Source organism: Chlamydotis macqueenii, chromosome 5 (assembly GCF_036417535.1).
Source record: "Chlamydotis macqueenii isolate bChlMac1 chromosome 5, bChlMac1.mat, whole genome shotgun sequence".
Classification (NCBI taxonomy): Eukaryota; Metazoa; Chordata; class Aves; order Otidiformes; family Otididae; genus Chlamydotis; species Chlamydotis macqueenii.
The window spans coordinates 11,140,529-11,158,717 of NC_141560.1; the positions used below are offsets into that span (position 1 = coordinate 11,140,529).

Sequence of the window (18,189 nt, forward strand, 5' to 3'; positions counted from 1 at the left end):
GTTAAAGCTATGAAACAGTTACATTGTTCCAAAGTTTCAAAGAACAGTGGTGCAGTTCAATTGATGCCATTATCTCCCGTGAAACTTCTCTTCCAAAAGGTGTCTCAAAGCAGCAATGCTTTTGACCAACAGCTCAATATGAATTATGCACACGCATAGAAGTATATTGTTCCATTCAAGTATTAATCTTGCCTAATCCTATGGTATTAGTCAAGACTTCAGCTCAACTTCTCAGGACTTCAGATAGCCCGAGCTGAAATAAAACAGTACAAGAAAAACAGAAGCAGCTTACTCAATACGTACTTGTGATTCGTAGGATTCTTCTGCTAGTTCAGCGTAACATTCTTCAATAAGCACATCTCGAATATTGACAAGCTCTTTGCACCTCGAGTACCGGAAAACATCCACATGCAAAACACTACGCACAAGTGAATACACCTTCACCAGAAGTGTATAGCCGTTTACTAGTGAGACAAATCTCTGGCTAGCACTGTAACTCCACCGTTCCCCGCATACAAGAGATTTTGCAGACGGACGCATCTTACACATCTTGAATTCTAAAGCCTAGAGCAAAAACAGTGAAAACAGGGCTTGCCTGAGTTGGGAATCAGCACAGAAATCTTTCATTTTATCAACAGACCGTTTGAATTAATAACTATAAATGACTTCATAATTATTGCAGTGTCTTATGTTAATTCCTACGACTGCTGTAAAGCTACTGGCATAATTCCTATTCTGTCATTGCCAACACAGCTACACATTACATTTCATATCACTTCAATATTCTACATAGTTGCTAACGAATCAGAGCAAACGGCGCATAAAAAAAGATAAATCAGTATTAATTCACCATCCACATAAAACTCTGAGGAGGGTAGAGATGTCTTCTCTGGAAAAAAACTTTAGTTGAAAAGAACTGTGGATTGTAAAGTAACAGAAAACTTGGCAAGACCACTGCAGCTACTCTGTCCCTGACAGGCAAGAGTAATTAAGTTCCTGTTTATCCCTCTCGAAGTTCAGCCCCGAACGGGATCAGACTACGCAGTCTCTCACTCACTCCCCCCACCCTCCAAGAGAACAGGGGGAGATGATATAAGGAAAAAGGCTCGAGGTTTGAGATAAGGTCAGGGAGAATCATAGAATCATAGAATGGTTAGGGTTGGAAGGGACCTTCAAAGGTCATCTAGTCCAACCCCCCCGCAAGGAGCACGGACATCCCCAACTAGATCAGGTTGCTCAGAGCCTCATCCAGCCTGGCCTTGAACGTTTCCAGAGATGGGGCATCCACCACCTCTCTGGGCAACCTGTCCCAGTGCTCTACAACCCTCAGTGTAAAAAATTTTTTCCTAATATCCAATCTAAATCTACCCCCCTCTATTTTAAAACCATTACTCCTAGTCCTATCGCAACAGGCCCTACTGAACAGCCTCTCCCCATCTTTCCTGTAGGCCCCCTTGAGGAACTGGAAGACCGCTATCAGGTCTCCCTGAAGCCTTCTCTTCTCCAGGCTGAACAGCCCCAACTCTCTCAGCTTGTCCTCATAGGAAAGGTGCTCCAGTCCTTTAATCATCTTCATGGCCCTCCTCTGGACCCTCTCCAACTGGTCCATGTCCTTCTTATGTTGGGGGCTCCAGAACTGGACACAGTACTCCAGGTGGGGTCTCACCAGGGCAGAGTAGAGGGGGAGAATCACCTCCCTCGACCTGCTGGCCATGCTTCTCTTGATGCAACCCAGGATGCGGTTGGCCTTCTGGGCCGCAAGGGTGCATTGCCGGCTCATGTTGAGCTTCTCATCCACCAGCACTCCCTTAAAGTTACCGTTACAGGCAAAACAGACTCGACTTGGGGAAAACTATTCGTTTATTGTTAAAACCAAAGTAGGATAATAAGAAGGAGAGAAAGATAACTTCTCCCCCCATCCCTCACTCTTCCGGGGCTTAACATTATCTCTACTACCTTCAAACCCCGAGGGGCACAGGGAGGGAAGAGGGAATGGGGGTTACTGTCAGTTCATCACTTGTCGCTTTACGCCGCTGCTTTCTCATCAGGGAAAGAACTCCTCACATTCCTCCCCTGCTCCAGCGTGGGGTCCCTCCCACGGGCTGCAGTCCTTCATGAACTGCTCTCTCAGGATCTCTTCACATCTCATCTCCTCTCCACTTCTTGCAGCCGGGCCGGGCTGAGTTGGGCCCAGACAGCCGCCCGGTGGGAGGCCAGAGGGTGACGCCTGCAAGGCCCACTGGGGTTGTGCCTCCCCCTCTCTGACCCTGCTCAGCGTCTTCACATTTCCCCCCCCCCCCCCCCCCCTCCTGTTTCCCCTTCTTAAATACGTTATCGCAGAGGCGTTATCACAGAACATTCTGCTACCAACTGGCTTGGCCCTGGCCAGCAGCGGGTCCGCCCTAGGCCCGGCCGAGTCCACAGGACAAAGAGGAACAACTTCTAGCAGCTTCTTACAGAAGCTACCACCGTAGCCCCACCATCACTAAATAAAACCAGAACAATCCCCTTTCCACAATAACCATCTGTAATTATGTCTTCAAATGAATTTACAACAGAAACTATTTTTTTTTTCTAACTGGTCATTAAAAGATTAGCGGAAATACATTTCCCTGTAATATACGTGGAAAAAGAAACCCACAAAAAAGGATGCTTCTTGCCAAAATTACTTCTACTTAATTTTTTAAAATCAATTATAACAGAAAACCAAACAAAATTAACCCTGTCAAGATCTAATACTAAGAAGAGATAAACAGAACCATACCTCACTGATTCAGAGAATAAAGTTAAAGATACACCTCTTTCAATTAGCTGAAAAATACCTGAATAAGGACTGAAAAGCTGAATTTCACTTGAAGTCTCTAGTTGTTTTATTTGTAAATATAGCTCACAAGAACTCTTTTTTGGAAAAATTAGCTATAAAATCTCTCAGATTCGTGTTACATATCACCACTTAATTATCAGGAGAGTTCTATATGAAACGATCCCAGTAAAGACAGTAGTTCAAAGAACAGCAAAGCAGCACAAAGTAAAAACAGAGACTTCAGCTTTGCGAAATGTCCTGTAACTAACAGTGTAGCAGAGCTTTGATGGAGTAAAAATACTCTGCACAGTAACTGTACGCAAGACACTCACCACTGCAGACTTGCGCCATGCAGACAAGAAGAGATGCTATGTTGCCACTTATCTGCAGTAGGAGCAGCTAGGTTTAAGCGAGAAGAACAGATTAAACTAGTCATTGATATTTTTGCCTCCCTGGGCTGTTTTCTAGACTGCATAATCCTCTGTCATTTGCTCAGAGGTCCTTTTGACTACAGCAAAGCTGATCTGTTGATAAGCCTGTTACTCCTGAGCTTTGCATATAAGCAGGCAACAGGGGAACCAGAACAACATTCTTCTAGAGAGAAGTTCTACTTCTCACAGCACTGATGGACAGCAAGGAAGCTGATAACCAAAAGCAACAAGCAGCAAAAGGCAGCTCTTAGAGCGATTTCCTCTCTCCTTCTGCTGTTCCAGTGATTACAGGTGGGAGATAGATCCCACTATGTTGTCCCCACAGAAACACGACTAGTTCAGTCATACAGTTAAAAAAAAAAAAATGAACACAAACAATGTTTTTTTTTTTTACATCAAGTTAGGCAGTAAGTTCAGGGGGTTGTTTTGCTTGTTTGGTTTTTTTCCCTCTAGCAAATACCCCTGAAAACAAAAGGCTGGATAACTTTTCTCTACAATTAAATACAATGCAATGCAGTTACACACAAGAATTACTACTGGTCTGTGCATAAACATCTGTGGAAAACATTTATCCACCTGTTAGTGAAGGTGATTTGTAGGTACTCCCAGTAACAAAATACATGTTACTTGATTATTATTTTGAAAAGCATTATGATCTGAAGTACATTTCTGTTTGCCAGACCAGATATGAAAATATCTATTAAGTAGCAGCAAATAGCATCACCCCTACCTGGAAAGGAAGCTCTCGAAGACGGCTTGGAATCTCTTTTAATTTCTTTAAAGGCACTTTTGATCTATTACCATAATCCACAAAAAAAACCTAGAAAAAGAATAAAGAACACCTGCAGAGATTACACAGCATTGGAAGTGCTTCTTTTAGTGGCAAGGAAAGTGACGATTTAAGTTTAATAATTACAGTACCACACAATCTTATCAAGTGAAATGGAAGCAAATTCAGAGTCTAGAAAACATGCAAATGAAGTAATGATAAAATTTGGCCTATTATTTTTTACATGTCTATTATTTGATCTCTTAGCTTAAACATCCACTGGTAATGCAAATCTTCTAAATCTAGAAAAGGCAAATTTATCTGAAAGGCTCTAAGTCTCTCCCCACCATTAAATCTGTATAACCTTACTACTTAACAGTGAGTGATACTACCTAATAACTGCTTTTAGATAAGCAAATGCTAACATGGATTGGTGACTGGTTATAAATGCAAAAGAGAAAGTTGTAAGATTAGCACTGTTAGTTACTAGTTTTCCATTACTTTAAACAGATGACAATGCCTTTGTATTTCTTGATTTTACAATATTAACTCTATAGCGGTGACATCCAGCTATGTTAAGAAATCAAGAAATACAACAGAAGAATCAGTTGTGCAAAAACCAATCTTACAAAAATTAAAAGAAATCTGTCCTTAACTGCTGAAGAGTATTGGCCTGAAAAATTAATACCGATCTTGAAACATGGCACTAATTTCCATTACTGATCTCAGCACAAAAAGCCAAAATTAATTTACTGATGATATAGAACTCCGCAACATAATCACTAACACAAAAAAGATCGCACTGAATGGACCCGAGAACGCAACATGAACAGGGAAAATCAAATGGTGTTAAGTAAAAGATCATATCTTTTGGAATTGCTAACAATTTCCGCTATAAATGCTCCATTACTACTTATAAATTATAATTAGGTGTAAATTACCAAGGAGACCGAACTCAGTACAAAACATCAAGAGGTGGCCCATGCAAAAAGCTATGAAAAGGCAAACGTGGCATATGGCGCATGAAATATTTTTGAATGCAGAGGAGAAATACTGTGTTGGAAGAGGAATACTAGCATCATTGCAAAAGCAAAGGCAGAACTGTCAGTATGGGAGCATGCCTAACTCTGCTTCAGAAAACTAAGGTCAAAACAAAATAGAGTGAGACGGAGACCAGGTGAACAGAGAGCCAATGTAGCACCTGAGATGAGAAAGAGTGCAGCTTGCTTCAATTAGCAAAAGAAAGTCCAGGAAGAAAAAGATAGACAAGAAACTGGAGGGGAGGGGAAAGAGAAGGAAGGGAAGAAAACCTATGTAAACCAGGGGAAGAAATACCGGCAGGAGAACATGCTTAAATAAAACAGCCATGAATGACTGAAAACTGCCAGTACAGTGGGGGCAATAAACCTTACTTTTCAGATAGATCTCAATATATTTACGAAGAGGAAGTGATGAGGTTGCTGCAAGCAATGCAGCACTGGACTCTGATCAAGGCATTCCTTACCAGGTTTTCAAGGTTACTGGAGTTTTTAGTCTTTATTTTGCTTCACTTTGCTTCAGCACACAAGATACTTTACTGTATCAACAATAGCCTCTCAATTTAATACTAAAATATTCTTGTGTTCTGGAAAAAAAACCTAATTCATGTATTCTGGCAACATTCTATTATGGTTTTATTTTAGTTCTAGTTCTACAGATTTCTTTATTGGATTATTTATAGTTATATTGAACATAGCACTTCGTAAAACATATAGCATAGCTCCAAGATTGTTAACCCAATTACATCCTACCAATTCAATGTGACATAACATATCACTGTACCTCAGCAAAATCTCCACAAACATACAGAATACGAGCTCTGTAGTATCCTCCATTTTCCAGATGAGTGAATGGTGCCAGACAAACCAACTCTGGATGTGGAGACACTGGCAAATCCATCAGGTTCTGGTAGTTAATTTCAGCAGTTAGAGCCTGGAGCACAGTCCTATTTTTTTCATCTATCCTGTAACCCCAGAAGTGTCCAACTTCTACTATCTGAAAGTATAAAAATTAGACAATATCAGATTTCATGTTATTTTATTCTTCTACATGAAATACAAAACACATCTAGGCATAATACATGAATGCACTCCCACTCCTGGCACATACACAGAAATATTCTTGTACTGCAATAATGCAGTGAAGCATTTCTCTCTCATAATTAGATGTTATTTTAAAATGTTTATTTGCTGTGCAACTGCAATACACTTGTCATCTAAACAGACCCCGATATAAGCATTACTAAAATACAGAAAATTAAGAAAAGACTGCTTCTGTTTTTCTAAACCAAATTAACAGGCAGAAAATATAAAAGGTATACAGTTGACTAGACAGATACATACAGATATGCTGCACTTTTTGTATTAGTGAAAAAATATCAGTTAGCTACATCGATCAGCAAATCAGCATTGTTACTGTTACAATAAGCCATCCTTTAGGAAACTGAAAATAATATACTACTATTTAAATCAAAGTGAATAAAATAAGTTATCTTTTCAGATGGCTTACTGAACTCATATACCATTGCTGATCTTGCATCAAATGCTTGTGATAAAAAAAAGAATCTTTATTTACAATACATACTATCATTAAAGCTGACGTACTAAACAGAAGTAGCATAGATAGGTAAGTGACTGGGAAGTGTCTGATCAAATCCACAAACATTTTTGATCCAAAAGACTTAGCTGAATAAAATGAAGAAAATATTCTTTTCCACACTTATAAAACACTACTATCAAGAGTCACTACTATCAAGAGCTGTTATAATACTTCAGCCTATAATTTCCACTAGCTTAGTGGTTTGGATTTTTTTATTATTATTTTTATTTCAGCAGCATATATATAGCTTGCTATTACTCCATTTGTTGAGAAGATGATAGTTAACACAAGATTTAAAAATTCTCAGCTTTGGAATTCAGAAATATTTATATATACATATAATTTTCCCCTAACACACCATCTTTTATGCATGCAGTATTTTTTCGGAACGAGCATGCAGTACTGTTAATTCATGTCACTTCTCAGATCTAGATTCTGAAGAAAGTTGCCAGTTAATAATAACCAGGTAAATGATCCAAATACCTACTGATTCTCATTTCTATAGCGTACACAAATATTTCAGCTCTCCCATTAATCCTCTTTACGTTTATGCCTACTTCCAGCTAACATCTACTGCCAGCGAATCCCACAAATTTTGTCAAGTGCAAATAGATTTTAATGTTTGAAATTTATCTGAGACATCTGAGTACTGTTTAACAAAAGAACTACTAAAAACTAGATGAAGAATATTCTCCATACCTCTTACAGATACCTCTGTGCTAAAAACATTAAAAGTCCCTATTCTTTTCATTTAAGCTTGTCAGATACTCATCTCTCCAATGTTATCTAAGTATCGATTATTAGGTACAATCTACTTCAGACATAGGACATTCCTACCTCTGTTATCTTGATGGACAGAAGACAATTTGGGATCATCTTTGACTTGTGTAAAGTACCAAATGAAATTTCCACAGGCTCCACTGTCTGCTTCTGATAGTCCACATTTACTCTAGAAAGTTTATGGGATAAAGATGCTGAATACTTCACTCATAAGTGAAAACTCAAAAGTTAATTTTTTTTTTTGCTTTTATTTGCTTCCTAAGGTGTCTCTAGGGCATGCTTATGTACTTAATGACTTTTATTTATAAATATATTAATTCAATTAGAACCTCAAATGACCACGCAGAACCAAAATACTACAGAGAAACTGTTTGAATTCAGTTATGACCAAACACAGGAAGATACATACCAAGAAGCAACTGTGCCACAAATTTATTAGAAAACTAAAGAATTAAGGTTAAATAGTGAGATTTTTTGCTATGGCATGCCTTCTAAGCATTTAAAAAAAATAGAGTACACTACAGGACAATGATAAATACAGTATATCTTTTTAATATATATATAAAATATTCCTTTTACTTGACAAAAGTAAAATTAGCCTTCCAGGCTAGGAGACTTCTTTCTTGAGTCCCTCAAGAATTAATTTTCACAAAGACTTTAAGTGCTGTTTTGGGCACAGTGAAACTGCTAAAATATTTTATTAAAAACTAAGTACAATCAACTGGAAGTGAAGTATTCACCTGCACTTTACCCTTTCCAGTTCATTCCTGCCTTGCTATTTTACATTTCTTATTTTAAAATAATAAAATGGCTGCAGATCAATCAGGAGCTAGGAAGATTACCATTTTAGCAAGTTGCTTGTATGACCTGAAGCTGAGAATCACAGACAGCTTATAACGGTGAAACCCACGTGCCAGACTTCTGTAGCAAAAGCAGGTGCAGACCAGAGAGACTCACTACATTGCATTCCTCATCATTATTTTCTGTTATGCCTCCTCACTTTATGTTGCTGTATTTCGCCCCAATTTCTGTTGTTATAGTCCTCTTCCTTCCCTTTCTTTTATGCCTTCAAATGCCACTCCTTATTCACTTTGGTTCTAGCAATCCCCACATTGTCTCTAGCATGAACAGAAGTTACTCTGTGTACATCAGTATTTCCACACGCCAAAGGTAAATGGACTAGAACCTTAAAAAAAAAAAAAACAAAAAAAAAACCCACCAAACAAAAAACCGTATACTTGGGAGTTTTCTTAAACAGAAAACATCTTTGACTATAAAGAAATACTTAAGAAAATAATGTTATTTCTAGTCCTGTAAAACCATTCTGCTTATACCAAGTTTATACATCTGGTTTTAGAACCTAACACGTCTTCCTTGGTGACACTTTCAAGGAAATTCTCACCAAATCCTACAAACCTCATTTCAATTTTACACTGCAAAGAAATCAATTTTCTGTTCGCAATACAATTACCTTAGAAGTTGCACACTTGCAGCTTTCACATCTTGCAGTTGCTTTTCAATATAATCTGGATAATGAACATTCAGCTCAAGAGGAATTTTCAGCTGTGACATCTTGACTGACAGGTACACTGCAGGAAGAATCTTAAAGCTCTCCATTGGGCTACGTGAGAACTCCACAAAAGCCCTGTTCAAAAAACCCATCAAAAAAAAAAAAATTGCAATAAATACTTGATGAGGAATCAAAACCCAACAAAAATCCCACAAAAGCCATCATTTCTTCTCCCTCTCTTTATCTCAGCAAGCCAGTAAACAGTAAAAAGTAGGTTCCTCACAGACTTTGCCTACTGCTCTTATGCAAGTTAAAACTTAAATTATGGTAAAGGTTATAAGAAAACTTTCTGACATTCTCACAAGCACATACCAAATTTACTGAGCATATTTAATACAAATAGAAAGGATGCGTAAATGTATGTGAATGAGAAAAGAATCAAAGACTGGGAAAGGCCTAAGAAGGGCTAACCATGAATTCAACTTTGGAAGGTTGCAGTCCAAAGTTAGCCAGAAGATTAGCCAAAATAACCAGTCAAATGCATTTTGTGCAAAGCCATCTGACTGTGCAAATAAGCTAAATTTAGTACACAAGTTAGAAATAAATACAGACAGATCAGCTCCAGTTAAGGTCCACTATTAGACAAAAGAAGAGACAAAACAAAAGGTGCTCTCTAGCTCAGCTAGTTTATCTAATATTATTCCAACCAATGCACAAACTTCAAAACCACCTTTCTTAGTCAATACATTAAAAATAAATTACTGATTCCAAATAGATGAGAAGAAATAAACTCATTTTGTCAGTGCACCATTGACAAAGAAAGAAGTTGATTACTAGATTTATAACTTGAGAACATGAGAAAGGCAGGATACTTAAAGTATTTTATACTTACTTTGATCCTTCATAGGCAATAGATTTTACCTGCCCACACTGTCTGAACAGTGACTGCAACTGTTTATGGTATAGATATCCATAGGGAGGAATATTCCTCAGCTGTTAAAATAAGTTAAATTTGGATACACTCAATTATTTTAATGCACTATTAAGTTCACCTAAATAAGTTAGCCTTCCCCTTCACTTGAACTGCAATACTTGATACACAGCTTTTATGAGTGTTCTACCTCTTCATCTAACTATTTTCTCTTCTGTCAATACAAGTCTATTTTTTGAGGCTCACTGATTTTTAGGTTTGTTTTCTTTAAGCATAGGTCATGGTTATTTTAGTGTTATATCTAGTTCTGATACACTGAATATTTTCCTAGTTTAGATTGTGTACTGTTTCACAAAATCAACACAGTCATTTCAAACTTGCACTTATTCAACCCGATAAAAAGTATTTCTAATAGAAGATGAAAAGAAAGCAGAGTGCGATACCTGAGTAATCTCAGAGCAACAAGCATGTATGCTGTGCACTTTCAAGTAGGAGATTACAAAAAAGTAACATTAAAGTTGCAACAAAACATTCCATAAACACTCACTAAAAAGTACCCTTGATAGTCCTGTTCTACTTTTCAAATATTTTATTAGTTTTATGGATTTTGTTTGCCTGTGCAAGACTAGCAATCAAATGCATAGAGGCAGTTCACCCACACCATGTTTATTATAGTGCAAGAAAGTGAGATGGGAGAGAAGACAGTTTACCAAGCGAGGATGAGAGTAGGTAGATCAGAGGATCTGTCCTTGCCCAAGACAGAACAAGACTTGAAAATACTGCCCAAACACTACATACTTTTATTACTTGATTCTTTATTGTAATTCAACTTCTTAACATACCATTACAGTGGTTTTTGGATCTTTGCCAGCGAGGTCTCTCACAGCAATTTCTTCATCACATTTCCCAAAAGTAAAGTAGTTTGGATAGAAAGCACCAGCTATTACAACCTGAAATACAGAAAATATAAAACGCAGCAGATTATATTCAATTTATTTAAAAGAGACGCACCAGCAACATAAAGAGGTACTGACAGATCTTCATATTAAGACTTTTTCCTGTCTCTTTCCAGGAATTACTGTCATTTTGGATTAACATTAACTTATGTAAATCCTTAAAAAGATACTTTCATAAAAAGCATTCAACTTCTGGAAAAATTTTACAGTATTTTAATATTTTTGTATGCAGACCTCCTCCATGAAAACTAATTGTTAGTCATAATTTCAAGAGAAGTCTCAATTTTTAAAAAATTAACATAAAACAGCTACATGAAACTTGTTCAGTTTTCATGTTACATCTTACAGTATTTAACAATTCAGCTCTGAAGGTTCATTGCTTACACAGTTAAATCAATTCCTACTGAAGCAATAAATAGGTCTGAAAATAAAATCACTACTAATCAGTCCAAATAAGACAAGAAATTCAATTGGAAATGTAACAAAGTTACAATAGCTGAAAGACATCTATTTTTTTTTCTCCCTGCCTCAATACCTAACCAAGCCAGCGGTTGTCCAAATAGAGCACTCAAAACAAGTGAAAACATTCTTTTCAAAACTGTTAGTTCTTAGCCTTCCATCACAAACCATTCTCCTTCAGAGTATTTTTATGACTTTAACAAAGATCAGTCTAGGTACACACTTTAATTTGTCTCAGTATGACTTGGTTTTACTTTGATGAATTCTCAGAAGTGACGGGAAGGCCAGAGGACCAACTTAGAGTGAACTCTGAATCATTGAAAGTAACATTAGTTGTCCTTCTAAGTTGTAAAAAATAATTCCATTTTCCAGCTGCAATCTCAAAATCTGCTGAGAATTTTGAAACACAGGTATACTACTAGTTCATCAGTACTAGTATATAAATATCCAGTTATAAATTTTGTAAATAATGGCTCTCCTCTGAACCGTCAATAAAGCATCACCTGCAAAATGAAGCGTTGTTTGTAGACACATTCCTGATCCACAGCAGAGGGTTGAGCATTAACACGCATGTTAAATGCTCTGACTCGCTTCTTCAAGTTGTGAAATAACTCCGCCACCTGAAATTTGAACTCTGAGTTACACATTAAACAGATCAAAACCATCCACAAAATAAAATAAAAATCTGTTAGTAAAAGTCTAAGCGGACAAACTCCCTTTCCTTTTTAGGTGACACTAGTATGCATTTCACCTAATGCACAGCTTAGCATCTTTACTTCAGAAAATAATATCAGTACTGTGAATCAAGCAGTTTTCTTGACATCTCTTTACAAAAAAAAAGTTTGTACTCACAAAACATATTATGCACATATGATACAGAACAAAATTAGAAAAAGAACTGAAATAACCTTTTAGAAGATGATGCACTGATTCGCCATGTAAATAATTCTGGATTTGTATCTTAAAAGATCTAAAGCATGCTAACACCAACCTGGGCTTCTGTACCTAACTGTAGCAGTGACCACACGCGCTGCACCCTCAGTTCAGCAGAGAACCGCGATGACTAAGAGAGACCCAACTTACGGCCTACAGCAGAACACACTCTGTTAAGCTTTCAATCCTAAGCATTTCCAAGAAGCTTCCATAAGCAGCCACTGGTCTTCCAACCACATGGTGAATGCCTTTGTCGTCCCAACTGATTTTGGATCAAATGTGGAACAGTACAGTCCGCTCAGTTGCTTCATATCTACATTCTCCTTTCTGCTGCTCGCAATTTTAGGATACTAAAACTCCTGTTATTTTCCTCTCAGGACAACTACCATAATCAGAAACCAGTCTGTGCAGCTGCCTCAGTTCTGCAAATTCACTTCCATGTAAGAAATAATAAAATTAGTATCTGAAAGTGTGGCAAGTAAAAAACTCCAAATCTTGTTAGTGTTAGTGTGGGTGTCCATTCTAAACTCCTGACCTACTATGTCATGCACAAGCTTTTCTTGAATTATCTGAAATCGGGCCAAGAGAACATCAGCCAGCCAGGAGGCTGTAAGACTTGATCCTTCATCTCTCCAGTTTTACACAATTGGCTTTTTTCTCATCTTTTTTTCCTTGATATCAGATATACAAGCTAAAAAACTATTGGCATTTCTTATCCAGATGATTGCTTACTATGAAAAGCTAGGTTTTCTTCCTGTGCTTTTTGAACACAGGCCTTACATTGCTCATGCCAAAGGTATGACTCACTGGAATAACGGGCAGTGCCATATTCTTTCTCCCAATCACAGTTTTTCAGGCGTTTTTCTCTTTTCCCCTCTCAGCATATCACATTAGGCTTGAAGCTCTTTGTGATGCAGTTTTCATTAATTGCTGCAGCAATGTTAGCAAAAAAACCTCACAAATTTCCAAATCCAGTCCTGATTATATAACTGTATTTGCTTAAAGTTATCCTAACTATAAGACAAAAGTTAAGTAACCACAGACAGCAGTCACATCACTACCATTGTATTCAAGGGACCTATAGAATTAGCAAGGAATGCTGGAGGTCTCAAAAAATTTTAAAATACGTTAAACAGTTAATAATTCAGCACCGCTTTGTTTACCCTAACAAAAGTAAAATTCCTTCCCTCTCAAAGCTAGCCAGTCTGTGACTGCTCCAAACCCCACTTCTGAGCTAAGATAATACCGGATATGCCACTCCTACAAGCTCCACACAGAGCCATCTCTCTATAGTGTCCATTGTGGCAGTTAACAACCTACCCCCAGCTGGGGGCTGGACTAGATGACCTTTCAAGGTCCCTTTCAACCCTAACCATTCTATGATTCTATGATACTCTAAAGAGTTCGTCCCCTCCAGATATGGGTACTTGGCCTTCTTAACATATAAAGATTATCTGAAGTCTATTCTTCACAATAATACACACTTGGCTTTGTTAATATCACAATTATTTCCCTCACGTCTCTCCTTTCTTTGAGACGGTAAATAAATGGGGTCTCTGCAACCACCTGAGAGAAACGAGAGGAGCAGAGGGGGAAATGCTGCCAAAGTGTTTGCTCACTATGACCACAGTCAATAAAGCTTCTGTCTGATCTGTCTTAAAGGGCTACGAAGATAAGAGGGCTGGAGCCCCTCTCCTGTGAGGACAGGCTGAGAGAGTTGGGGCTGTTCAGCCTGGAGAAGAGAAGGCTCCAGGGAGACCTTATAGGGGTCTTCCAGTACCTCAAGGGGGCCTACAGGAAAGATAGGAAGAGACTGTTCAGTATGGCCTGTTGTGACAGGACTAAGGGTAATGGTTTTAAAATAGAGGGGGCTAGATTTACACAGGATATTTGGAAAAAAAATTTTACACTGAGGGCTGTAGAGCACTGGCACAGGTTGCCCAGAGAGCTGGTGGATGCTCCATCCCTGGAAATGTTCAAGGCTAGGTTGGATGGGGCTCTGAGCGACCTGGTCTGGTTGGAGATGTTCCTGTTCCTTGCAGGGGGACTGGACTAGATGGGCTTTAAAGGTCCCTTCCAACCCTAACCATTCTATGATTCTATGAAATCGTACTTTGAGTCCCGATATTCTCCCACAACTTTAAATAGTACCATCTCTCCTCCTACAAAGAAACAAAACCTAAAAATTCACAGTTTATTTAAAGAAAAATGTACATCTATATGTACTGATAAATACATAATAATACAGTAGGGTTATCCAAGATCTTAACATTTGTAGAAAATAAGGACAGTTAAGTCCTTCTGCTTATAAAAATTATTATTCATTTCATCTTACCTCTCTGACCTTCTTGATATGAATACAATTTGATCGACCCCACTCAAGCTCTTCCTGGACAAGAAAGTGAAACACACAAATGTAAAAATTATTAGAAACTTGGTTTTTCTACTGCTAGTAGAAGCTTACCTGCTAGTAGTAGCTTACTGCTAGTAAGCTTTTTCTCATATATTCTTCTGTGTAGACACAAATAATAGTTATATACGGTGATGAAAGAACTTGATGTAATTTCACAGCTTTCTTTGCATCCATATCAATTGACTATTATGACATGTATGAAAATATAAGAATTATATATTTGACTAATAAACTATACATTGGTCATCACCAGTGCAACTGTGGACCATCTAAATTTTTCATATAAACCCACAAGTCCAACTCTTCTGTGTTGCTACTACAGAATCTACTTTAAGATGGACACTTCGAAAAAAACAGAAGTTATTTATCTGGATGCGTAACTTTATCAGACAGACTCTGGTCATCTTTACTCGTATAACTCAGTTAATCTTATACACTGATGTTCATAAAACATACTATAGTCTGAAAGAAGCAGAGAAACAGAAAAGATTTTAACCTATACACACAAAAGAAAGACTTCAGGCAGTTCCTGAGTGTATACTACTGGTTTTTGTGACTGATGCACATAAAGGTGTTCCACCTTTCAGCAGTTTTTTTTTTTTTTTTTTTTTGGATGGAGGTTTGTGTGTTTCTTTAAAAAAAAAATAAAGAGAGACACTTACACATATTAAAAATATTTATTTCAATTACAGCTCAATTTCCCTTTTCAGCTTGGATGTCAAACCCTTTGCCCACTGTTGATCCATTTTTGAAAGGGCCTACATAAGGGATTTCCTACAAATACTCAGCACTGGATTCAAAGACTCATTCTCTTAACACCTATGCCTCTATTTACTCATGAAAAATCGTAACTATTATAAAGGAGGACTGCTAGCAAAAATTCTTTACTAAGAATACAAAATACTCCAGCACTGAAGTCATCAACCTCAATAGAAAAGAAGAAAAAGTTTAACTAACCTTGGGATGTCTCAGCTCCCCTTTTTGTCTGCAGGCCTGCCATGTCTAAGAAAAAAGCGATATAGTATTCATGCACAAACTGTAGTGCTTTAGTAATAAATATTACAAATACTAATGTGACACTTAAAACTATCAAGTTGTTTCTATACCTATAATGAAGATAATTTTTTAAACATCATCTTATAAATCAGAGATGCCCTTGGGCTAACAAAGGCTACAAATATTTAAGCACAAGAGAGCATAAGGAAATCTGAATCGCAGTAATTTAGGTTGGGGGAGAATTCTTCAGATCAATTGTTCCAACATCCCACACAGCAGGGCCAACTTAGATCACGTTTTTGAGGATCTTTTCTATAAAACCCTGAGTAACCTTGATTGACCTCATGGGTGAACGTGCTCTGAGCAGGAGACTGGACTACAGACCTCCGGAAGTCCTTTCCAGGATTAATTATTTAATGATTCTAGTCTAATATGATGCTTGCTTGATTGGTTCCTAAACAGATATAAATACTTCTCACAGTCTTACTCTATTTTGTTGAGAGTGGGCAAGAACTCTGGGTCTTCCTTTGCTCATATGTGAGCACACAAATGGTGTGGCTGCAAAACGTGGTTCTAAGAATGTGTAACTGAAGGGCTGAAAGAGTGGCAGGGTCACAACTGTTGTACCACAACACGCTAAAGAACAGAATTGCTGTAGGAAGACAACTACTCTGCCTTCAAGTCAGCTTTGAGGTCATAGCACACAATGCTGCGTCTACAGACTGAAAAGGAGTTTTAAGCGCTACTGAAGGAACTGTAAGGACACATACTGCCTCAAACTTGCCATCAGCTCCTGCAACTAAACTGGAAACACAGCATTCAGGTCACTGAATTTCTGGACATGTCTTAGAGATTCTGGATCTTGGTACATTTGAAAAGCAGATCATGTATGTTATGTTCCAAGGCTTTAAAGGAGGAAGTCTGTCCTGATTTGTTTTAGAAGAGGTACAATAGCCACCTGATAACACACCAACGTACAACAGGCTATCCACCTAATTTTCTGAGAGGAGATGGACTGAGTATTAAAGCACATGCAAACATTAATAAATAAACAGAACAACTTGGATGCTTTGATTTGGTGCTGTAATAAAGCAGGCTACTTTCAGAGCCTTTCCTTCCTCATTTCTTTGTGACAAAATTAAGTGAACTGACTGATTCAGACACAATTCTGACACGAATGCCTCCTAGAAAAAGAGGGCTGAAGAGAAATTAACATATCCAGAATATTCATGAAAATAACTTCATCACTGGGCAGCAAATCTACAACAGATGCCTGCAGAATCCATTTCTTCTAGTTTGACAGCAAGCCACCTCATGGTACAATTTTCCAGCTTACTGTGGATGCTATTAGTATAGTTGAATAGTCATACTGCATTTCTATACCTTGATTGAGGCTGTCTGATGTACTGATTTTAAATAATACTTTTGACATCCACCACTTCCATCTCCTCCAAGCCTTATGTCAGAAAAATAAACTCCACTTATTTGACATTTTTTCTTATAAATGCTCTTTTTAAAAAAAAATCACACCACTTAAACCAGGCTGATTAGCCTTTACTTCCTGGATTCTTCTCTTTCTACTACCAAAGCTTTTGACCTTTTCTAATTCATTGAAACTCCTCCATAAGCAAGGACTTAAAGAAAGACATGGTAATGATTTACAGAACTTCAGCCTACCCTGAAAAAATAAAATCTGAATCAGGGAGTCTGAAAACCATTCTTTCCCTGTTCTTTTCTGACACTCAATCAAAACATAAAGCTTTCACGTCACTCACACAGAGATATACACAGGAAGCTCTGTATGAATGTTTACACTTATTCTCCAGGACAATACACTGGTGTATAGAAATATCAACCTTCAGATTAACAGGGCATAAGGGAAATATAGCATACAACAGGGTAAGAAGAATTCAGAAGAGATGAGGCTTGAGCCTCAGGAGCAGTGGGTCCATGCGGCATATGTGCCCATGTGTGCTTCAAAAAATTCTGACACCTATAATTTTCAGAAAAAAATCTGAAACTTTGTGCTGGTTTTGGCAGGGATGGAGTTAGTTTTCCTCTCAGTAGCCAGTGTGGTTTGGATTTCGTATGTGAAGAATGTTGATAAACACCCTGATGATAAGAATTGTTGCTAATGAGACCAAGGACACTGTCCGGCTTGCCAGGTCTCGTTAACGTGCAGGTGCAGGAAGCTGGGAGCGATACAGACAGAATAGTTGACCCAAACTGGCCAAAGAGAGTATTCCATGCCATAAACATCATGTTCAGTACGTAAGTGGGGGTTTCCCAGGGTGGGGGGCAGAGGGGCATCGCTCACTGGCATTGCTCCTTCTACCTTGCTGGCTCTCTCTTGCTCCTTTGTTCAGTGCTCGGTTTTGTTTCTGTGATCGCTCCTCAGGACGGGCTGTATCAGTCATTGGGAGATCGAGTGGTGAGAAATTGAGCATTGTTCATTTTGTATATTTCAGTATCCTTATTCTGTCATTACTGTAATTTTCCTTTGCTATTCTAGCAAACTGTCTTCATCTCAACCCATGAGTTTCCCTTCCTTCCCAATTTCTCTGCCTCATC

At 38.0% G+C, this 18,189-nt stretch overlaps 1 protein-coding gene across 1 annotated transcript in view; it reads right to left on the reverse strand.

Moving 5' to 3' along the window:
* TDRD9 (tudor domain containing 9) overlaps positions 1 to 18,189 on the reverse strand; it is a 79,147-nt gene that overhangs the window by 9,796 nt on the left and 51,162 nt on the right. Inside the window, exons 19-28 of the mRNA XM_086749503.1 lie at positions 15,580 to 15,624; positions 14,545 to 14,598; positions 11,780 to 11,896; positions 10,704 to 10,811; positions 9,823 to 9,923; positions 8,892 to 9,065; positions 7,478 to 7,589; positions 5,825 to 6,037; positions 3,965 to 4,054; positions 304 to 564 (exon numbers count right to left, since the gene is read on the reverse strand). Coding sequence (XP_086605629.1) covers positions 304 to 564; positions 3,965 to 4,054; positions 5,825 to 6,037; positions 7,478 to 7,589; positions 8,892 to 9,065; positions 9,823 to 9,923; positions 10,704 to 10,811; positions 11,780 to 11,896; positions 14,545 to 14,598; positions 15,580 to 15,624 — 1,275 coding nt within the window. The remainder of the gene's footprint in view (positions 1 to 303; positions 565 to 3,964; positions 4,055 to 5,824; positions 6,038 to 7,477; positions 7,590 to 8,891; positions 9,066 to 9,822; positions 9,924 to 10,703; positions 10,812 to 11,779; positions 11,897 to 14,544; positions 14,599 to 15,579; positions 15,625 to 18,189) is intronic.